We start from the raw sequence: 23001 nt of genomic DNA, 5'->3' as shown, positions 1-23001 counted from the left end.
TTAAAAAAAAAATTAAATTTTATAATTTTATAATAATAATAATAATAATAATTAGGAAGAAATATACATATCTTATTTTTGGAGATATCAAGGTTGTGGTGCTCGGTGTGCTAATTGGCCTAAAAATATAATTTTTTTTTTTTTAGAAATCAGCTAAACAAGGTATAAAAAAAATCCCCCCCTAAAAACCTACTGAAATATTTTACTGTAATCTTTTGCAACAAAATAACCTTGAATATGCTGGATTAGCATATGCCATCACTTTTGTTTGTGTTGATTAGATTTCAATTATGTACAGTGTAAACCATCATACAAGCTTGGCCCTCCTCGTTTGACTAAAAATATTTTACCAAATACAAAACAGAGTTATTGTGATTGTAGTCTCTAAAAGCAAAAATTTTGGGCATCCCAAAACGATCCCTGATTGAAGCTCTAAGCAGCCTCTTGGTTTCGGACCCGCCTAGACTGGGTGCCAGTCCCTAAACTTTGTCTTAATCAGTAAAAAAGAAAAATCGATTTTGGCACCAATGGCGTTCCATACCTATTTGCGTGGTGTTTCATAGTATAATTTTTTCTTGGATTAATTCGCATCAAAAAAGTTTCTTGACAAACTGACGCTGGTGGCGCTTTCCGAAATGTGGTAATACTACGAAAAATCAATAAATTAGAGGCTTGTGGCAAGTCTAGGACCTGCCTTGTCATCTTCATGTGGCAGATTTCTGGTCCCACCTCTAATCTTGGTCAGAAAAAGTAGACTTCACCGAATATTAATTGTCTCTCAGACTTTCATAATAATCGGCAGACGGTGTTACTTTGTTCAGCACTCACAAAGATTGGATTTCGATGGCTGACAGTAATTTCCACTTATATGTACTATGATATTCTTGGTCCATGAGCTTAGATATAAAAATCAAATCAAAATTAAATAATTACATACTTAATCAAGAATATATTTATTATTTAATAATGTATATTACATATCCTGATGATCCTGTAACCAGTGCAATTATATTTTTTAAAAGTTTTTTCTCCTGTTTTATAACATTTTGTACATATATCAACTTGATGTCAACAATATTACCTCATTATTTATAATAATGTCTAGTAAATTGTGATAGATTCAGTGGTGAAATAAATTAACCCGAGGCCCCTGGCTAGGCCTCTTTGGACCCTACTACCTTCGGGCCACATAGGGCCAACTGGGTTATGGTTAAGCCCCCATCCACTCTGGCGTTTTTGTTTCAAGGGCATATTTAATGGGGGTTTGTTTACTCGTTCTGATCACTTGGCTGATTGATGTGCATGGTTCATGGAAAAAATAGCTATTTAGCCAGTGAGAACCAGTGAGAAATTATAGATGTTTAATTCCACATGGTAGGTTTATATAACCTTCGGCCTCTGAGGCAAACACAGGTTGTAAAATACATTCTGATCCCAGAAATCCGGTCCTTTCCAGCCACACCAACCCTGGAAGGAAGAAATAAACATAGGTAAATTCAAATTGTATTTCAGTGCATAAATAAGCAGAAAATATTAAAAGAAATAAACCAGTTTAATAAAAGTTGACAATAAATGAAAAGGCACAATTTTTAAACTTAGTCAACAGCCACATTGGCTCATAAAATTGCAGTTTTAAAAATATTGAACTTGATTCTCTTAAGGGGAAGATTTTACATAGCATTCCAATCCTAGTGCCCTGGGTTCAAGTCATGTCAAGTGAGAGCAGTGGCGGTTCCAGCGTCTATAATCTGGGGTGGGAGGGGAAGGGAGGGGGAAGGTAGAGTCTACATGCTGCAATTTTCACTTGACTCTAGACCATATGTTTGCTGCATCATAAAGGCAATACAAGAAATGTGTCCTAGCAGTGTTATTAAGATAAGGGAAAAATCAACACATTGCTGGTATTCATGAGAAGCAACTGACCTGCATCAACTTCATTAAAGCGAATGATAATGATGGGTTGGGGGGGGGGGAGGGGAAAGAAGCAAGAAAACTATCTGGGAGGACAATCCTCTTGCCCCATAGTGCCACCACTGAATGATAGGATTTTTATGACCGAATACACTACACTATCAAAGTTTATGTCACAAAAAAATGTGTTGCCCCATACTTGGGTGTAATATGACATAATCATAACCATATATGGGCACATGAAACAAATAGTGTAGACAGCTTAAGGTAGTTCCATGTATCAAATATGGCAGTGATTGATATCACTAATTGGAAACCCTTGGCACATGTGCATAAATGAACAAAAACAAAATAAAGCAACTTGCCTTATCCTGTATCACCTTAATGTCTTCAGAGCCAGTGTAGTGTGGGTCCAAGATAAGGAACCTAATCTCCCCAGACTTCTCATTGAAGTCAACACCTAGAATAGTATGTGCTAACACACCACCACCTGTAAAGAAACACCAGCCACTCAAAAACCTAGAAGGATAATTGAGGAAGGGGAAACTTCTTAGGACTCTGGATAGGGCTGTTTTCTTTGCAGTTTTGGGGGTGGCAAGCATAATGCACTTGGCAGAAGCTATTGCTACACTGCACTAGCTGGTAAGATGTCTGCATTTGTGACATAACTGCCTTGAAGGCATCTTGGATATTGTACCATTACAGTAATAAACACCAATATACCATAGTTATATATATGTTTCGTTTGTTTGAAGTTTAAGACAACTGAGTAGGCCACATGAGAGGAAGAGGAGTTGGGTGGTGGAAAAACTTGGTACATTTTAGACTAGGGTATTCATCCCTTAGGTATAATCTCTCTTTAATGAGAATTAATGAAACTTACGGTGGGAGTACCTACCTATCATTATGGGTGTTCCTTGTATCTCAAAATGCTGAGCTAACTCTCGGCCTTTGTTTGCCATTTCAGAGCCCGTATTGACAAACATTATCTTTGAGGTTACCTGGCAACATTGAAGAAAGATAGAATGGATTACAATATTCTTCTAATATGGTTCTATTAGCAGGGTGCTATACTTTAAATTTTAGGATGATCAGTTCAATTCCATTGTCTATCATACTTCTTGCAACCTTGCACATGACTCTTGTCTTTCTTCAGTCCATCGTTTGAAATAAAATTTGTTGAACTTAAAAGATATAAAATGTACAGCTTTGTGGGAAGTTGACTCCACAAGAAGTGGAAGAGGTTTTACGTTTTGCATACTGTATTTACTTATTGAATGCTATTATGCATTCAGTTATATGCAGCTTAGACAATAAACCTACAGGACTGTGATCATCTTGTGATTTGTCAATTAGTCCCGGAGTATAATAGGACACCTGGTTGATCAGTGAGTGTCTACAGTTTGAATCCCACACAGTGATTGCCTTGTCATAGTTACTTTATTTTACATTTGTCTACATACACCAATGAGTATGAATAGGTGCATGGTAAATCAGTGATAGTTACAATTTCCACAGACTTGAGTGACAATGGGAAGCACAACATAAAATGAAAATTGTATAATTATAAGCCAAAAAAATCATGGTGCTGCCCAAGCAGAGTAACATCATTATAATCATGACATTTGAGGTCAGGGTTCAAAGCCTTCGCTGTGCAAGTCACCAATGTCCCTGGACAAATTACTTTACCTATGTTTGCCTCTCTCCACCCAGGAGTATAAGTGGGTACCCAGTAGGATCTAACATCAAGAGCTAACTTTAGCTGCTTTTGGAAGTGTGCTTCCCAGGGAGCTAAAAATGTGTTCCATAGGTGTGTGATCTAGTGACCGGGGATAATAATTTACAGCGCACAGAAGAAGAATATAATCATTATTAATAGAAAAATAGCATAATAACTTACCTCGAGAAGTTGGTTCAGAACAGTACACACCTCAATAGATCCAATCCATTTCTTAGAGCCGACAAAATTAGCATCTTTATCTCCGACATCAACCAGCGTCTGCTGGATGACTCTGTGGCTCGGCACCGGTACGTCTGTGTAGCCCTGGTGTCGAAACCAAGACACAATGGTTTGCAGGGACCGGTATGCGCAACCCCACTTATCGTCGTTGAATTTATCCTGCATGTAGTGATGGTATGAGTATGTTCCGTGAACAAGGTAAACTTTGCTGCCATCAGCTGGGAGTTAATAAAAAAAAATATTTTGGGCTGTCTTTATTTTAGAATTATTTAATTTTTGAGGTACCAGAAGGAATGCATTAAGTTAGAAGAATCCTACAAGCCTCCTGATACTTGCTGAGTCAGTTTAATATAGAAGAGGATTGAATAGTCATATAGTGTAATCGAATAGCTTGTGGTTAAGATGTAGGCCTTCCTATCCCAGGGTCCAGGGTTCACTTTCTGTCATGATAACAGGAATTTTTTCTCAAGACCAACTTCACTCCTAAGAGCCCATTCACACTTAATAGTTGCGTAGGCTCAGTGCTGCCTCAGGGTCAGCCAAGTATGAACAATCGATAAATTTTAAGCCGACCTAAATTTAGTCTGACTGTCAAGTCAACACATGACCTGGGCCGATTCATCTTCATATCTGAACGTAAACTGAACTTGGGTCGGCAAGGTCGCTATGATAGCTGTCAATTTTGACATCTTAGACTATTACATTTCACACAAAAACCAGACGCAAAAGAGTGTAAACATTCACAGTACAACCCCAAGTTGACATATGATACTAACCACGAATGGAACAGTTGTTCCGAGTTGGCCATAGTTAGGGTGACCCTGGGCTGATATTTTACGGGATATGCCACTTAGAAAAGTGATTAAATTTGCTTTTTGGCATATCCTTGGCCTTCATCATAAACTAATAAATAAATAATGAAAATAAAAACTTACATCCATCATTTTTCAGACCAATATGTGTATTTTCCAGATAAACATTGCCCTTCTTATCAGCTGGGAAACGGTAGGCATTGCACCTTCTGAGTAATGGCCTATCCTGAGGGAGTAACAGCAATTCATGTAACTGACTCCTCTTTGATTCTAAAAATGGGAGTGATAAAAAAATATTAAATAGAATTTCTCATTATACCTTTTTTAATATGCTATTTAACTTGATCATGTCACGATAAAAGGCGTAAAAACAACAAACAATAAACATACCTAACTCCTCATCAGTTTTGCCGTCTGGATACAGAATTGTTATAAACGGGTCACACCCCAGTGGTTTAAAGTGGTACGGTCTGGCCAAACAAATTTCATTTGCTGAGTATTTTTGCATACACATTGTCATAGCAGTAAGTTGTCTACATATGCAAGTGATGAAAAGACCAGCAAGCCGGCAAGCTGGCGTTGAGCCTGGAGTCTGAACGATGGCGTTAACTGGCAGATGGAAACTAACTTCTTGTGATAATCCTACAATAACAGAAGTAGAAAGATGAATAAAGAGATAGGTACAGTGTAAGGAAAGAAAAAGTTAGATCAATAGGTAAAAAATATCTACCTATTTATATAAACCATCAAAGAAAGATAAATACCGTGTTCGAATATTAAGGACATGATACTACATTGTATAGTAAACGAATGTTGTTCTATAAATAAAGAAAATGTGTATTACAATTCCTCTAACAGGATTCGAACCTGCGACCTCTCGCTCTCAAGGCAAGCATCATAAAAATTAGACCACAGATCAGATTACAAAAAACGTCAGATACACTCTATTACACATTAGGCATGGCTGCTGGAAACAAATAATATAATAATAATGCTTTCATTTATTATTTATTTATTTTAATAAATAAAATACGTACCAGACTTGTAGTATGCAACTGGTGCTTCAGCTTTCTGAGGTGACTGTGTGATTTGTAACATCAATGAAACATCAACCACCTACAAAATTTAAAAAAATGTACAATTGGAATTCAAAACCATTCCTAAGCCTTTATACTGAGTTTTAAAAAAGCGCAAATGTTTTCATAGACATGACAACAAATTCTGGTGCTTATAGCATTTGAAGACATGATACTGGAATTTGAAAGAACACATCATAACCACCAACATACAGCTTAAATTAATAGCACTACCTGTTCACCAGAGGTTTTCTTCTTACTCTTTTTTCCTTTCATCCTGCTAAAACTATCCTCCACTTTCTCTTCAATGTGGTCCAAGATGTTTGTTGCTACGTCGTTGGGCTCCAGTGAAGTGTGAAGTGATTCAAGCTGTTCATCCGCCATAAGTATTTCGCTGTTGTTAATCTGAAAGACTGCTCTGTCTGACTGAATGTCCTGCTTCAAAAGTGCGATATGTGAAATAGCTGTGCTAAGTAAATCTATAATAAAAAGAAGAAAAAACAGCTCATTTAATTGAATTTTTAATCGATTGCAAAGATCTTAATACTACGTTCACATTATGTTGGTGTGGTTTCTGTACTAATTTCTTTTAACTTTTTCATACCACTTTTTTCAGATGTTTAGTATTTTGGTCTATTTCATTCTCTTTAGTGTAAAGACTGTAAGTCTAAATATTTTCTAGCTATACTTTTAGCTTTATTATTGTTAATAATAATATTTAATAATTAAATAAACTAATATATTAAAGCATAGCTAACTGTTCTGTTACTCTTCTTGAGGTTCAGCAGAGGAGCTTAAATTTGAAATATAACATGTGTCATTTTAGCTTTGAGTGATTTTCTAAATAAACTTTATTTCTATGAAAATTATGAAATGATGTGTGTAAATGATTAGTCACAAGAAACCTTGAAGAAATGGATCTTTCCGGGGTGTCAATCAAACCAAACAACTGACCAATCAGAACAGGGCATTGTGGGACCTTAGCAACAATATCCAAGGGGTGGGCATAGTTGAAAGGTCCATTAGGGGATACACATTTCATCCCACTGTACCTGCTTTCTCATTGGTTGTAAACTTTACGGGTAAGTCCGCAGTTATCCTGAATGTCAACAAATCAACAGGAGACGATTCAGCGTTCACCTGCGCTAACGTAACATCATGTTGCTCCAAGTTGTAGAGGAACACATTCTCCTTGGGAATAATTGAACCGACATTCTCTGACACACAACAGACGACAAGGTATTCTGTGTTACACAGTGACTAGAAAAGAGTATAAATGCGTATTAGCTGTATGTACACATTTCTGAATTATTAAAATGATTATGTTTAATGTTTATACTTTACACTTACTGTACCTCAAATTCTTTAGAAACATTTTTGTGGCAAAACTGTTTAATCAGATTAATGTCAGCATCTTCTTGAGTTTGAAACAAGACTCCAACAACGCTTATTCCTAGAATGTACATGAATAAAATTTAGTACAGTACTTTTTAAACTAATAATAATGGTAGACTTAATATATAGCACATTATGATAAGCCCTCTATGCACATCACATTATCACTGCCCCGGTCATTGGATTAAAATATGGTTCTCAAACTCAGCTCACCCTGGGCGTGAATTTTATAATGTTGCAGCAGCTAATCAGCACATTTTGGCACTTAACCCTACCAGGTACCCAATTAAACTCCTGGGTAGAAAGAAGCAATGCAGATAAAGTGCCTTGCTCAAGGACACAAGTGAAATGCACAGCAAGAGATTGAAACCCTGACATAAAAGTTGGAAAACCAAACTGTTAAGGCAGTGCCAAACCACTAACTAAATAACAATATAAGAAATTAATTCTGGGATTTAGACATTTGATATAGATGTTGATTTTTTTCTTTCTTTTTTTTTTTGGGACGGGGAATAGTTGGAGAGTTGTAAGACAATTTATGATGGGCAGGGGGGAGGTGGTGGCACATAATATATTAATACACTAAGCAAACATTATCATATAGGTAATAAAAGATATAGGCGTACGCCGTAGGGCTAAATTTCAACAGTTTAACAAGTGCACTGGGTTCACCGCCAGGTCATATTAAGCAAAGACTTGCCTCCGGGTAGTAGTTCGATAGTTTCTGAAAACTTCAAATCCAAGCTGTCACTTGACCCACAGGAGCTGCAAGACAATATTGTGATGACCTTTTTAGAGTAATTTCCAAGAAGAAAACCAATTTGCCCATTTTCTGGTTGATAACAGTTTAATCTCTGAAATGTAAAATATAGAATGAATTACTTAATAATCCACGGGTATTTTAAAATGTTTTATTGAATTGTAGATTCTATATATAGACTATAGCTAGGCCTAGAGAATCAGTTACCTGTCTCTCTGTAAACAAAACTGCCACTTGACAAACCAGACAAGTGGATCATTCCTGCCCTCCTAGCCTAGGCCCTTCTACTTAGTTAGGGTAGGTATAGCCTAGGCCTAGTAGTAGTAAGATTAGTAACCTCCGCATACATAGGGCATATGCCATCATGGAGGTACCGCCTGGCCAAACATTACATATACATTTCAGGAGCCGGGTAGGCCGTCATCACAATAGGGATAGGCCTCTCTAGCTAGGCCTACCTAATAATTAATACCTAGCCTACCTATCCTATACCAGTACCAGCCCATATGTCTTTAGATTTGGAGCTTACCATGCAATTAATAAAAAGGCTAGGCCTTCTAATAATATCAAGAACATATACTAAAGCATAGAACGTAATCTATAAAGAACGAGAATACCAAGAAAAACAGATCACCGTAAAAATATTTTGTTCGTTTATAACAATACAGGGCGCAGCCATCTTGATTGCACAACAGGCGCCCTCTCTCGCCGCGATTGTTCCAAATTACAAACTATAGATGGCAGCAGACAGCACATGTGTTATGATGGCTAGGCTGGTGTTGTGCCAAAGTATAAATTAAAAGACTATTCTCCTGTCTGTAGGTTTGGATAGGGCTAGGCCTAGGTAGGTTAACAATACTAGACAACATGCTTCATACCTGTTTTTATTGAACGGTGAGGCAATGACAATTGAAAATGGGAAAAGCTGGTCGAGATGATAGACTGACTGACTTCCAGAACTTTTCATGTGGTGCAGTTGCTGGGATAGTTAGCAGGACGGCTGTTTCTCCACTTGATGTCATTAAGATCCTGACACAGGTTGGAACAACGGACACCAGACAAGGTTTTCTCAATTCGTTTGCTAATGTTTACAAAAACCAAGGCCTAAGGGCTTTCTGGAAAGGTAATCTAATAGGGTGTCTAAGGCTCTCTCCATTCAGTGCAATTCAGTTTTCTTCATATTACAAATTCAAACATTTGTTAGCGGATCAAAATGGTAAGTTGGCACCGCACAGTTCAATGGCAGCGGGAACTCTGGGAGGAGTTGTTGCCACGGTGGTCACGTATCCAGCAGACATGGTTAAAACAAGACTTATTGTGCAGCATACGCACCCAAGAAAGGCAAGATACCGTGGCATAGTTCATGCATTTTCGCTCATTGTCAAGGAAGAAGGAGTGTTGGCGTTGTACAAGGGAATGCTTGTTTCGATTTGCGGTAAGTCACAGAAAGATAGCACGACTTTACTTTTGTATTCAGGACAAGACAAATGGGGTCCTGATGCTGTGAGGGGGGGGGGGGGGGGGGGGTGTGCGCAAAGGTGATATACTAGCTCAATGATTAGGTGAGGGAGCATGCTACTCGCAAAATACAGTGATTTTTAACTACAGTGCTTGTGAGATATTTTTGGGTAGAGCGACTGGAGAACACAATTATTTTTTGTGGGAGCGTGCATCCCCTGCGTACCTTCTTAGATACGCCACTGGATGTACTGTATCATTGCGCTGTATAATAATGATAATATTTAATAAGCTACAATTTGATATCCCGGGACTAAATCTGCAACAATCGGGGCGCTATCTTTAGGGTAGTAAAGACAATTGAGAGGGCCTGATAATTTTCTGTGAGCTAGGCAGATAGTGAGCCTGCATGAGGCCAAGGTCAGAGTCCAGTACCAAACCCTTCTTCCACTGAGAGAAACTAGACCATTTAAAGTGCAGTTGAAAACTGTTCTCATAAAATTTGGATCCCCAATTTTATATAACCCCCTTTTTTGTCCGAAAAAATCATGGTCCTCATGGGGCTTAACCCTCTTGGAAATTAAATAAAACAAAAGTGAAAAACATTTTATACTGCAATTTTGTGCAATTATATTGATAAGCCAGATAATATGATTAACAGCATCATTTTTTTCTCTTTTCAAGGTGCCCTTCCATTCACTGCTTGTACCTTCGTAACATATGAGTTTCTGGATCAATTTAGTGACAAGCCGCGGTACATGTTGACACCGATGCAGAACTTTTTAAATGGATGCATAGCAGCGGCGTTTGCTCAATCAATTTCCTTTCCGTTTGATACCATACGAAAAAAGCTGCAGGTTCGTAGTTTAGGATTTGGATGTTGTAACCCTTCTTCCACATACAGTAATTTCCAATTAGGAGTAAGAAACTTACCAACTCTTTGTGGCATTGGAAGTCCCTCTAATGCACAATCCATTGACCCAGAGTGGAATGGCATTTCCAAGGCTGTGAAAGACATTATTGTACTTTTATGTTGTTTAGCCAGAGATGACCTTATCATTTGCCTGCTTTTGGGTCGTCCCTGCAACGTGCTGAGGGTTCCCTGTGGTGGTGGGTATGATTGACACTGACATGTTTTTTATGGCTTTATGGTTTGTTGGCATATGAATGTTTTATTGTTATGCATACAGTATTCAATTTGAGGTTTGTTCATGTTTTGTGCTCTACAAAGTCCCGTCTGTTCAAATACGAAGAGAAATAAATAATAAACTACAGTAATGTTGCAGCTCAGCTTTCATCATTATATTGTTGCACTATGCATCTAATTAGCTAGGCTATCTACCAAGATTACTTCAATACACCTTTTCCACGAATTGGTAGACTGGTAGACATTAGTAAGACCTGCCAAAGATATACTAGTATCTCAGAATTTTTCATTTCTTTAATCTGCCTGCCCAGGTAAATGTCTGTGGTTCCCATCTGTCCACAGGAATCCACTTTAACAGTACTTCCGGGTAAAGTGCCTTGCCTATAACACAAACTGAATACACACGGTTGAGAGCCCGAGCAACACAACCACTGAGCCAAAACCACTCCCGAATAATGTGCTCCTTCCCTTTTTATCTTCCAGGCAAAAAGTTCTGTGATGCGGGACGGTGGTGGAGTTGATGTCAAATTTAAAGGCATGCTATCCGCATTCACAAGTACAATCGATCATTATGGGTACAAGGGGCTGTGGCGCGGGAACCTCGCAAACCTTTGTAAGGTAACTAATTCAGTACTAAATTTAGTTAAGAATAATGTCATCAGTGAAGAATTCATGGTGAGCCCAGCCAGACAGGGCACCCCCTAAATTTTGCAAAATTATTTTTAAAATGGAGAAAACTAAAAAATTATATTTAAATTTAAGCCCTGTTCAGACTAGCAAATAAAAAAAAATCAAGCCTAAAGCTGTTATATGTTGAAAATTTGAAATATTTTTTTAACTTAAAATTAACAGTAAGGCATCTAGAATCCATGCTACATTGACATTTTTCCAATTTTCAACGATAAAAGAACATTTTTTACAATTTACGGAGGGCATCTCACTGTAAAATGTCAAAAACTTGGTCCATTTTTTACCCCTTTAGTTGCACGTTTCCGAGGCTATGCACTTCTCCATTTTGAAAGCGAACGGCTCCATATTTGGTAATAATGTAAAGGGCAATTTATAAGCTTTTATGTCATTAATCAATTGTGATGATACAATTTTAAATAGTGGAAACAATTCTGTTCTTTCTTGGACACTGAAAATAATGTCTGTTATTGGTTACTCACATAATGATGTAATACTGAGCATGCGCACAGTTACGATTTTAGGCCTAAGTGTAGACTGCCTATCAAGAATTGCTGATAGGCATACGATTGTATCACCAAAGTTTTCGACTGAATTCAAACTCAAATAACTTTCAAACCTGTTTTGGGTTACAATATCTGGGTGTTAGAAAAATATGTTTATATTACTTGGGCCAAATTTTAAAAATGCTGTTTAACCATGGAGGTATTATGAGAAGGAAATCACTCGAAAAAGCTCCTCGCATGCAGCGCTATGCAAATGTGCCAAGGACAAAGCTGCTGCAGCACGTGGAGGATATTTGCACAATGCCTTTGAAGTCTAATGTATTCCCTGCCACCAAATGCTCAGCAGGCTCAGTTTACTAAAAAATTGAACAAAGCGAAATGGAGAGTACCTTCTTTTCTCAATGCGCACTACTTATAATCAGTCACTATGGCTGCGCAGTCATTTCCATTTTGAAGCTGATACATTTATATTTCAAGAAATACCAAACACTATTTCTTCAAAAAAAGAGTTTCAAATAATTGAAATATTTACATTAGATTTAAAAGTATGGTATATTTCAACTTGAATTCCCATAAATGGGAAAATACGTGATAATTTTAACAGATATTAATTAAGAAATGATTGAGGATTATAATAAACTAAGTTATTTTAATGTGAACGAGTGTGGACTATTCAAAAATTCAATCCACTTAATTTCGTCCTGAAAACAGCGCTCTGAACTGTATACGAAATAGTAATTCGAAAATCCGAAAAAATCCAATCAGGGGAACATTGTTAATTTTTAAAGAAATTTAATGAGTTAAAATCAATGGTTTATTGCACAACTGCTGTGTTGAAGCGTATAAAACTATGTCGTTGCAAAGTTGTTAGCTAACAAAAAAGTGTTAATTGTAAGGTAATATGCCCATGCGCGATCATGACCATACAGTACATAGGCATGTCAAATGTATTTGTCAAAATAAAATTTGATAGTGCAGAAAATAACCATTAAAATGCTCATTTTAAGCCCACTCTCTGAGGGAGAGTGCTTACTATGATTTTGAGTGAATTTTGAAGTCATTTCGTTTTCTGTCAGGGCCTTCATTTGCGACGCTATTAGGCTGATCTTGCAATAATATACTGTAGAAGAGAAAGTATGAAGAGTTTTTTTTACGGAGGGTATCTCACTGTAAAATGTCAAAAACTCGGCCATTTTGTACTCCTTTAGTTGCATGTTTCCGACACTATGCGTTTCCGACGCTATGCGAAACATGAAATTGTATGTTTTTATATCATATTTCTTACCACTGGTATGGTATTCCTGATGATGACATAATTAATGTCGTAATATTGAATCCTAACATGATGGCGTGCATTTCAATACTTGGAGTATGTATTATACAGGTACTATCTTATCTTGTATGTTTTGTTGTTGTTTTGGGGTCTATCCATATTTTGTCACACCAATACTCCATGGTCATTGGCGTAGAAGAAAACAATGCCACCACAGAAAGTCTCTAAGTACACTACGGAATAAAATCTTACCTCATCATTTCGAGATCAACTTTTTTGTATACTTGCTCATTAGATGTTGTACGGTATTTCAAAAGGGAAAATGTTTGTAAAGACTGAATATAGAGGAATTGCGCTTCAAACTTAGTGGATTTTCACCCTTTTAATACAGCATAGGCCTAGGTAGGCTAGTAATTATTGGCCTAGGATATGGCTTTCCGTCGTCGGGCGTAGGCTTAAGAGTGCAAGGTGCGCGTGTGTATTAGTTACCATAGTATTACTGTACAACGGTTGTTCATTGGCCTCTGTTATAGATTTTAAAAGTATTGAATTTAAATTTGTTTAAAATTTGAAGATCAAAGAAACAGGAATTCTGTTATCTTTACAAATTAAATAAATAATTCATCTTGATCTACAAATATGAATCAAAGCAGGGGCGGTGCCAAAAATTCTCCAATGAGGGGTCCAAGCTCCACACACACATACACACCCCAACCCCGGGATGCCTACCACCCACCACAGATCGGAGAAAAAATTAAATTTGTCGGGGAATTTTTTTTTTTTATTAAAAAATAATAAAATGATGTGTTAATTATGGGATTCTTTAAAGGATAACCCCTGTCGGAGGTATCAGCCCCGTTAAGGAAGAGCTGGCACCACCACTGCAACCCATACAAGCGCAATAACTGTCAATGCTCGCACTAAACAGGTTTTAATCCTTACAGTTTGACAGCTTAGAAGGTATGCTTTAATTGTACTTTCTGCATTCAATATTTTATTTTTCCCTGACAAAGTTGTTGGAAGTTCTCCATCAGGGGGGTCCAAGTGGGGGGATTTACATTGATGATGATTAGTAACTAATTACTGTACCTATTGAGATGTCAATGTGGCAGCTCAGTAACGAGATATATTTGATTCATCAATCATTTAGCGTATTTGATTGGGACTTGTCACCATCTCCCACTGTAAAACCAGGGGTGGCGCCAGCGGGGGGCCGGGAGGCCAGGACCCCCTTTCGGGGAGAGCTCCCCCTCCCCCGAATTGAGCAGTATTTAAATGGATTTTTTTTTTTTTTTTTCAGATTTATTGCCATTGTCAAGTGGGCTATTGCATCATTATTATTTATGCTCTTGTTAAAGCTCTGTCCAAAAAAACTTTTGTATGACCATATATAGTCATGATAGTCCTATATATGGTCATATGATGTCATCATGACCATATTTAGGCATGTCACAGGTTTTCGTCAAATATAATTGGATAGTCTAGATAATAACCATTGTATGCCCATATCATCTGGCTATATATGGTCATGATGTGATGTCATCAACCATATTTACGCATGTCATGTTTTTTGTAGCCATTTCATAACCACTGTTAAATGCTCTTTGCCCATCAGGTAGTTCCTTATGCTGGACTCATGTTCATGTCCTTTGAAGCTTGCAAACGGGGATTTCTGCATCAAAACGGCTACACAGAAGGCTACTGGGATGATACACCTGTACCAGGTGTTGATCAGAGCCTGAAACCAAACCAACTAAAGGAATGGAATGCCCATCTTAGGTGATGTCACTGTCAGTGATTGTCACAGGTGTTCATCGTTGAGATGAAGTGCTGAATTTGCAGGTTATAACTTTAATAAGTGATAAATAAATAATATTTAATTCTGCAACTACAATCAAGAAATTAAAAACTCCAAATTCAGCTTTTTTAAAGTACTGTAATTCCAATAAATTTTATTACATTTTTTATATCAAAATGAAGATCCTTAAAAATTTATAGACGAAACCACCGGCATAAGGTAGCGCTTGACTGCAGTGGCGTATCTAGCAGTATTAAAATGGGGGGGGGGACGCGACCAAAATATGAGGGGGCGTGGAATTTATTGTCGGTGGTCACGCCCACTGAAAGAAAATCGCTTCTTAGATTCCCGAATACATGTTAACCGTATTAGCATAAGCATAAGCCTAGCCTAATTTTTTTTGCTTCAAAGTTTTCGAATGGGGGGGGGGGGGGGTGTGATTGATTGTCGTCAACATCATACAAAAGAAATGTCTACTTATACTGGATAGGAAAATGAATGCAATCAAATTTGTCAGTAATATTGTGAAAACCTATGAAAACATAACTAGCTTTATTCAAAATATTCTGCAGCTTTTAGTACAAAATATTGACAGTTCATGAAATGAATGGTGAAATTTATTTCACCTTTCTCCGTATCTAGAGCATTCAGTATTTGTTTTACATACCACATACATAGGTTTACAAGACCTAAAAAAGTAGGCTTATTTCCCAAGCCAAGGCAATGAAATGCCCAATCCCTAGTGTCGTAGAGGTTTTGTCTCCTTTAAACTGTTTGTGCGTGTCATAAATTACATAGCGACGCAGCCTAGAGATAGCACATTGTGCGGCAGGGCAAAAAAGTACTATCCCATAGCTTAATAGTACTTTTTATGATTTTGGTGCCCATAACTTTCTCTTAAAGTTCCCCCTCCCCTATGATAACACCCCTACATACACTGTCCATATGGCAGCCAATGAGTTAATTGTACATATATACCACATACATAGATTCTAGGCGTCTGATTGGTTAAGCGGGAAATACCTTAACCATCACTCCTAAGACATAGGTTAGGGTGATTTAGTACTTTTTTCCTGGGGGAAAAAAAGTATTATTATCCCCCTAAATGATAGTCATTTTTTGCCCTGTTGCGATGTATAATGTCTAGACCCCACTTATAACGTGATTGCTATGCAATTTATGAGATGCACATACGGTAAAGAGGTCGCATCCTCTACAATGCTAAGAAAGAGATTAGCCCTGCGGTAATCTAGACCCCTGGTATTCAAGCTCCGGCCCACCAAACATTTTGATCCGGCCCACGCAAAGTTGTTCAGGCCGGTTTTTAGATAAAGTTTTTCACCACCTAGGCAGTAAGCCAGGAGTATTTGGTGGATATGCTCTTTTAATTACTTTCTTTAGGCCTTTTAGAATCTATGCGTGCGGTTATACAAAACAAATATTGACTGCTCTTGATATGCTATGGTCTCCACATCACGTCAGCAGGGGTGGCGTCGGGCAGGTCCTGGAGGGGCTAGTGGAGCGAATCGAGTCTCGCTTGGCTGGGGGCCAGGGGGCCGCCTATGGGCTCCGGTGGGGGTCCAGGGGGCGAAGCCCCCTGGAAGCCACGGATATTTGATGAATTATGGCGAATTTTTATTACTTGATAGGCATCGAGTTACTATAACATGACTTCATGTAGGCTATGCTTTCTAATGTTGACATCAGCTTCCAAAACCAAAACATTTTGAATAAAGCAAGAAACAAAGTGTATGCAATGTAACCATCTAATTTATTTTCAAATCCTCATTCTTGAAAGTGAAATTCTATATTCTGGAAATTTTGCATGAAATCTGTCAACCACGTTGTCATGGTCGAGGTTGCTTCATCTATCACGATGTATTCCTACCATCATGAGGCTATCTAAATGAGCATTTGTCCTAACTGAACGCAAATTATTTTTAATTAGTCTCATTGAATTATTATTATTATTATTATTATAATTGTTATTGTGGTTGTTGTTGTGATGAAAAGTTAACACAACAACAACAACAACGGGGGGGGGGGGGCCCTATGCTTCCCCGACGGGGGGATATAGCCCCCCAGCCCCTCTGGCGCCACCCCTGCACGTCAGGCAATAGATTTCACTATTCCTCTCATGAGCAGTCAATATTTGTATAATATATATATACTGTGTACTGTAATTTAAAAAATTCTGTTAAAATTCATAAAACGACAGAAATAAACTGGCTAGTTATGTAATATATTGCTTATTTATTTGCCTTTTTCATTAAAAGTTACTAAAATATATCAGTTCTTTTTAAATATGGGTAAACTACTTCGCCAGCCAGCCTTCAATATTCCTGATAATTCTTTTACAAGTTCCTTACTGGATTCCTGATTCGCAACATTATAATTCTCCTGTTCATCTGTATCCATCATGTATAGTTCCCGTGCGTGGACATCATTCCAGTTTTGACGAAAATTGCTGGAATCAAAACCTATCCATTCGGTATAACGGTACTTTGAGGTCTGCATCGAATATCCCATAATTGTGATGTTCTGAAGTGGCGACAAGTCCGTCAGCGGACACGGATAATCAGAAGGTCTTGGATACTGCGAGAACGTCGCATTTTTCCATTGGATAATATTTGAAGGTTTTGTTTTTGTGACTTGATTAATCACAGGCACCAGGCTTGTTCCTTCTGTGCAGAAGTCTATCTTGAAAGGTTTTGGAGGGCATGTTGGAGGAACTCGCAGACCAGCAAGTTCTGCCAGAGTTGGAAAGAGATCAACCAGCTCTACAAAAGCATCTGTGGTGAGCTTTGAAGATTGCGAAGGCTTTGTAGGTGCCATCCAATCTGCTAGGCGTTTTAGATGCTTTTCCCTCAGTTTAGTGTCCTTTAGTGGGTTAATTAGTGGGAATGCTTCTCCCCATTTTCTGTGTTTCTTTGTGGTGACTCCTGGGATGTGGAAAAACAAAGGAACTCTTGTTGCCTCTTTGAAGTTGCTGAACTTAGAATATTCTTCATGCTCTCCAAGCTGCCAACCTAAAAATTTAAGTATTCAGAATTAATTATGTTTGAAAATTAGTTATCTGTGTTTACTCCATTGCAATACACAGTACAGTCAACTTTGCCTAAGTAAAATAATTTTAAAGTCAATATTAAATTGTTGTGTTTTTATATAATTAACCATCTGTAAGTAAAATTTTTTCTTAAGTTGAAAAATTTTCCAATGCCATTTTGGATTCGACTTAGGAAAATTCAACTGTGCTCTAATTTACAGCAGTTGACAACAGACGGTCTATGTACTTAGTATTAAATTATTTGGATATGATAAAAGGATAAATACAAACAAATTGCAGAGACGTAAAAATAGTTAAGAAAACAACATTAAAATTCAAAATAATTATTTGGAGTGGCATTGTTTAATCATGAGAAAAATCTCGGAATTTGACCTCAGGACCCTGGGATTGAAAGGCAAGCATCTTAACCACCAATCTATTGTGGTGTGTAAGAATGCATATTACCCAATACACAGAATTTTATTTGATAATACATTTCCAGGTCCCTCTTTATAATATTCACAGTATACTTCCTACCCCCAGGTTACCTCACCCCCAGGTTACCTCTCCCCCTTCAAATATAACATAGCATTACCGTGATCTCCTTTAAATGATATGATAGTATTATCAGCAAAACCAGCCTTTTCCAATTCAGATAAAAGACGACCAACTTCGTAATCCATGTAGGAAGTCGCAGCAAAATAATTCTGCCGGATAAGACGCTGGAAAAAGCAAGCATTTATTTGAAAGTCTACTACAGAATACAACACTTCACACCACCATAAAAGGGGAAGGTTGGTCTTACTACAGTATATTGTTTCATTATTTATACAAGAAATGACATCTCAAAACCACAGCTAAATGTTAAACTGAGTAACTGTAATCAAAGGTCTTGTAAACACAAGATGGCATTCTCTGCGATTTTACGCGTAACAAAAAAGTGGCACAGAAAAGTAATAACTTTTGGGAGAGGGCGACCTAGCCATTGCCATGGATCTGAGATAGGGTGTTCGCGTTATGCCAAAGTTTGTTAATGAGTATGTTAATTTGTTCCTTATGTTCTAAAGAGAGGGCGCGTTGTTAATCGGACACTAATTGTTACGTGTGTCGTAAAGTCACGATGCGTACGCTATGGTCAGAGCGGTCAAGGTTCAAAAGTTTAGCAAGAGGGCGCCCTTCATGCATTATTGGAGAATTGCTATCTTGTGTTTATAAGATCTTTGCTGTAATTAGAATAAGAATGTGGCAGTATTGTACACTTTAGTACTCAGAAGCCATGATACTTGTATTCATAACTTTGACAATAGTATAACTCAATTCCAGTAAATGATCCATCATTTTAAAGCTTTATAAGGCGAGACTTCTTTTATTCCTTGTTTAGCGCACTTACTTTTTTAAAGATATCGGAGGGCGGCAAAATAAAAATATAATTTTGTTTTCATATTTAGCAAATAGTTTTGCCAATAACATCCAGATGGAGGAGAAAATATTGGTTTATTGGTGAATGTAAAATGGGATGGTTAAATGTTTCAAATTTATATAATTATTAAGAAATATACATATCTTGTCTTTGCAGATTTCAAGGAAGCAGAGGGCGTAAAAAATTTTTTAAAAAACTAATTTTTTTTTCTGAAATTTCCATTTTTCGTGGCGGCGGGTGTGCTAATTGGCTAAAAATAAAATTTTGTTTTTATTCGTAATCATCAATATTTGCAGTCGGCAGGTTCGCTAAACAAAGTACAGACGGATCCAAGAAAACGTTAAGAAAGGACCAGGACCAACTAATGTGAACTTAATCGGTTTGGTGCAATTTTATTTAAAAAAAATTTATTTCATCATTTAAAAAATGGGCAAATTATTGCCTGTCCAGACCATCAAATTTTATTTGACAAAAAAAAAATCTGTTTTATGTCCTTAAATGGTCATGATGTGATGTCATCAGGACCATGTTTTTGTCATATAATAATTTGATAGTCTGAACAGAGCTTAAGGAACATATGACAGAGGTGCTTCGTATGCTGCATTATAAGGCTATATAGGGCTTTGGGAGTAGAGTTGTATTACAGGAACTGAACCTAGTACCCTAGGATTTTAAGGCTATGACGCCCCCCCCCCCCCCCCACTTTCCCTCCAAAAAAAAAGCTTGAATCCCCAGTCGTACCCACCCCTTAAAAGTGTTTAAGCAAAAAAAAAAATGCTTTTAAGTAGATAAACATCACCTTATTTTGCGAGCCAGCGCCACTTACTTAATCGATCCCCCACTTCACATTCCCACCCCCATCAGACCCATTTCAAGACTCTAGAAATGGTGCCAAACTCCACTGTAGCAGAGTGAAGATATTACCTGGTATTTTAATGGTACTGGTCCAAAAGGATAACTGATATTCCAACTCTGGACATCCTCTCTTGTCCTCATCATCTGATATGGTTCCCACGCTACTGTTGGAAGATCCGGAGGGAAGAAGTTATTGGGTGGCATCCAGATGGAATCCAGTGGGTACAGTTCCTCATATTCCTTTGGATATTTAAATGGTACGTGTGGCTTATGGTAGCCGACGGCTAAAAAGAACGGTTGTGTAAAGTTTTTGCTAGTTTTTGTCAGTTTAGAAATGTTCTTGATGATTTCGATTGCATGGTCCGTGCTCTGTATATCTGGTAGCGATTTGCCGGGCATCTTTGCAACATCAACAGGACAGATCAGATTTTCATGGAGGGTCCCATCTGGATTCTCACAAACCTAGGAGGAATATAATTTAACAGAACTTATGCATTTAAAAATAAATATATATATATATTCCTATCTGTAGACAAACAGATAATTCACACATTTGAACTCCTGACCTCAATGAAGCCTCAACCATAAAAACACTGCGCAAACCCCTCCCTAAACTCTAATTCAATGTGCCCAGCCGGTTGAACGAGCTTTGTTATAGATTTGCTCTTACTAACCTTAGATGTTTTGTTCAGTTGTGTCGGTGGGTGATAAGCAGGGATTGACCAACTATACGGGTAATCATCATTTCCCCCTGACGCTTTACCTATGAGGGGAAAAAATAATGTACTGATTAACATGTTACAGTATTTAAAAGTATGTTGGTCACATCTGCATTACGGTATGCGTCCATGCTAGAAAGCAAGAGGTTATCCTATTACAAGTCAGTAAAATAGAAACATCTTTACTGTGGAATCGGGGTAAAATCATTTGATTATTATCATAGGGATAGCGGGATACTAGACCCTTTACTTATGCATACCAGTGACCCAGAGTGCAATGACCTTTTTTCATACTTCAGCCCAACATCCATTACCTGGATGCATAACTTTTCCAACACTAGCTGCGAAATATCCATTCTCTTTGAAATGCTGCGGTAAAGTTGTGAAGTTGCCTGCAAATGTTCGCCAGTAGGATTTAAAGTTGTACAGTTTAGTTGTGTCTGGCCGTCTGCTTGTCAAAAACGAGATGCGACTTGGGGCACATACAGCTTGCTGAAATACAAATGAAACAGTAATTGCATTATAGATTTACAGTAGCTTTTAATTTTTTTGCCAGAATATAGCCTACTCTTACTTACACACTAAATTGGAACTGCATTAATAGTAATAATATAAATGCCAAATATTTATAAAGCAGCAATTCCAAATTGAATGATCAAAGGTGCTTGATATGTGGACTGGTAGCTAGATCAATGACGTACTTTGCCCCTAGGGGTCCCTTCGTGTCTGTGCTACCTGGTAACCCTGTACTATAAACTCTCATCATCCACCAGAAAGGCGGTCTGTTCCCAAGTTTTTCATCAAACAAAAATCAGCTGTAAAAACACATGGAAAACAACAACTTCTTTTTTAGAGCCTGGCTTAAAAGAATTAAAATTGACAATGGCTGTTACATTCACATTGCTTGACACATTATATTAATTATTTATGCAAATTCCAACCTGGACATAGGCTTGAGTGAATATCACTGACTGTTGGGCAAGCTGATCAATATTTGGAGTCAAAATTCTGTCATCAAAGCAGCCGAGAGCAGGTCGGAGGTCATCTATGACGATGAAAAGCACATTCGGTTTTTCAGATTTTGATGTTTCTGAAACTGGAAAAACACTCATTTATGTTAAAAACTGTAGATTTAATAGAAAGCAATGCATGGAGAGAGAATTGAGAAATTAATCTCTATTGTTAAAGCCCCATTCCCAGCAAAATTTCACTAAAAAGATTGTTTTTCAGAAAAAATGCATATGCATAACTCTATTTATTACAAACAATGGAAAAATATTGGCATAAATTTTAGTTTTACGCAAAAGATTTTAAAAAATGAGAAACACAGACTACAGTTGAACTTGCCTAAGTCGAATCCAAAATGCCATTGAAATATTGTTCGACTTACAGATTGCTAATTAATTGAAAACACAACAATTTGGCATGTAAAATTAGATCGACTTAGAAATTATTCAACATAGGCAAAGTTGACTTAGGCAAGTTTAACTGTATTTTTCAATCATAGATCATTTTCTTGACAAATTCTTCGTTACTAGGCAAATTCAGAGGTTGTAAATCTCATTTATGTATACTTTATATAGTCAATAAAGTGCGCCCTCTCTAATTAAATTGGTTTTTGTACTTCGCATCTCGCACACTGTGATCGATCGAGTAGGCCTGAGATATGTTTGTTAATTGTCAAAATCTCGGTCATAATCATTTAACAGATTTGAAATAATTCCTATGAAATATTATATTTCACAAGTGTCAATACTAACAACAGAAAATATCATGTCGGCCGTTCACATCACGCACAGAACATGGTAGTTCGGGTTAAGTACGTATGCGTTCGATTGGTTCGAAGCAACCAAGCTTGTTGCTGATTGGTTGGCTCTCAGATCCATCGGTCCAGATCTGGAATTTAAAATCGTATGATTTTGATGTGAACGGTCATATTCTTTACCACTGAACCCATTTTTCACGATTTTCTCTCCAGATTCAGGACCGGAATCAGCCTTGATGCGAACGCAGCATAATAATCATCCATTTTTCTATATGTGAGCTAGGCCAAAGAGTATAAATAGAACAAGAGAGCCAACAACGCTCATTGGGAGCGTAAAAAAACGATACGCTCTACGCAGCTAGTGTAGGACGCCAACTAACGCTTGTATATGTTTTATTACCCAGTACTGCACC

At 37.5% G+C, this 23001-nt stretch overlaps 3 protein-coding genes across 4 annotated transcripts in view; 1 reads left to right on the top strand and 2 right to left on the bottom strand.

Moving 5' to 3' along the window:
• Positions 1–929: 929 nt before the first annotated feature.
• LOC117123738 (ufm1-specific protease 2-like) lies at positions 930–8644 on the bottom strand. 2 transcript variants are annotated; one of them, XM_033269746.1, is made up of 12 exons: positions 8549–8644; positions 7855–8008; positions 7115–7212; positions 6812–7019; positions 5994–6238; positions 5721–5799; positions 5074–5325; positions 4807–4953; positions 3812–4089; positions 2810–2912; positions 2277–2401; positions 930–1467 (listed from the first exon to the last, which is right to left on the bottom strand). In XM_033269746.1, exons 1-12 carry the CDS (start codon positions 8591–8593, stop codon positions 1381–1383), a joined length of 1821 nt encoding a protein of 606 aa, XP_033125637.1. In that variant the 5' UTR covers positions 8594–8644; the 3' UTR covers positions 930–1380. The 2 variants fall into 2 exon arrangements, with proteins under 2 accessions (XP_033125637.1, XP_033125646.1); XM_033269755.1 differs by having other exon boundaries at positions 8444–8582.
• Positions 8645–8685: 41 nt separating this feature from the next.
• LOC117123764 (solute carrier family 25 member 43-like) lies at positions 8686–15778 on the top strand. The gene is made up of 4 exons (XM_033269777.1): positions 8686–9349; positions 10057–10229; positions 11003–11137; positions 14601–15778. Exons 1-4 carry the CDS (start codon positions 8830–8832, stop codon positions 14766–14768), a joined length of 996 nt encoding a protein of 331 aa, XP_033125668.1. The 5' UTR covers positions 8686–8829; the 3' UTR covers positions 14769–15778.
• A 1176-nt stretch (positions 15779–16954) lies between these two features.
• The window catches only part of LOC117123754 (iduronate 2-sulfatase-like), a 6738-nt gene continuing 691 nt past the window's right edge, over positions 16955–23001 (bottom strand). The window contains exons 2-7 of the mRNA XM_033269765.1: positions 21765–21919; positions 21138–21315; positions 20779–20867; positions 20174–20566; positions 18425–18551; positions 16955–17812 (exon numbers count right to left, since the gene is read on the bottom strand). Coding sequence (XP_033125656.1) covers positions 17073–17812; positions 18425–18551; positions 20174–20566; positions 20779–20867; positions 21138–21315; positions 21765–21919 — 1682 coding nt within the window. The 3' untranslated portion in view covers positions 16955–17072. The remainder of the gene's footprint in view (positions 17813–18424; positions 18552–20173; positions 20567–20778; positions 20868–21137; positions 21316–21764; positions 21920–23001) is intronic.

The sequence above is a fragment of the Anneissia japonica genome, unplaced genomic scaffold (genome assembly GCF_011630105.1).
Source record: "Anneissia japonica isolate Jap-2015-1 unplaced genomic scaffold, ASM1163010v1 scaffold169_len739621_cov184, whole genome shotgun sequence".
Classification (NCBI taxonomy): domain Eukaryota; kingdom Metazoa; phylum Echinodermata; class Crinoidea; order Comatulida; family Comatulidae; genus Anneissia; species Anneissia japonica.
Note: the sequence above shows the minus strand (reverse complement) of the source record. Positions and strands in the feature narration are given on the sequence as shown.

Coding starts and splice junctions, on each gene's coding strand:
- LOC117123764 (XM_033269777.1), top strand. CDS start 8,830: ATGGGAAAAGCTGGTCGAGATGATAGACTGACTGACTTCCAGAACTTT. Junction 9,350..10,056: donor AATGCTTGTTTCGATTTGCG/GTAAGTCACAGA, acceptor TCTCTTTTCAAG/GTGCCCTTCCATTCACTGCT. Junction 11,138..14,600: donor ACCTCGCAAACCTTTGTAAG/GTAACTAATTCA, acceptor TTTGCCCATCAG/GTAGTTCCTTATGCTGGACT.
- LOC117123738 (XM_033269746.1), bottom strand. CDS start 8,593: ATGGCTGCGCCCTGTATTGTTATAAACGAACAAAATATTTTTACG. Junction 5,800..5,993: donor AGAAAACCTCTGGTGAACAG/GTAGTGCTATTA, acceptor TAAATTTTGTAG/GTGGTTGATGTTTCATTGAT. Junction 4,954..5,073: donor CAAAACTGATGAGGAGTTAG/GTATGTTTATTG, acceptor TCCCATTTTTAG/AATCAAAGAGGAGTCAGTTA.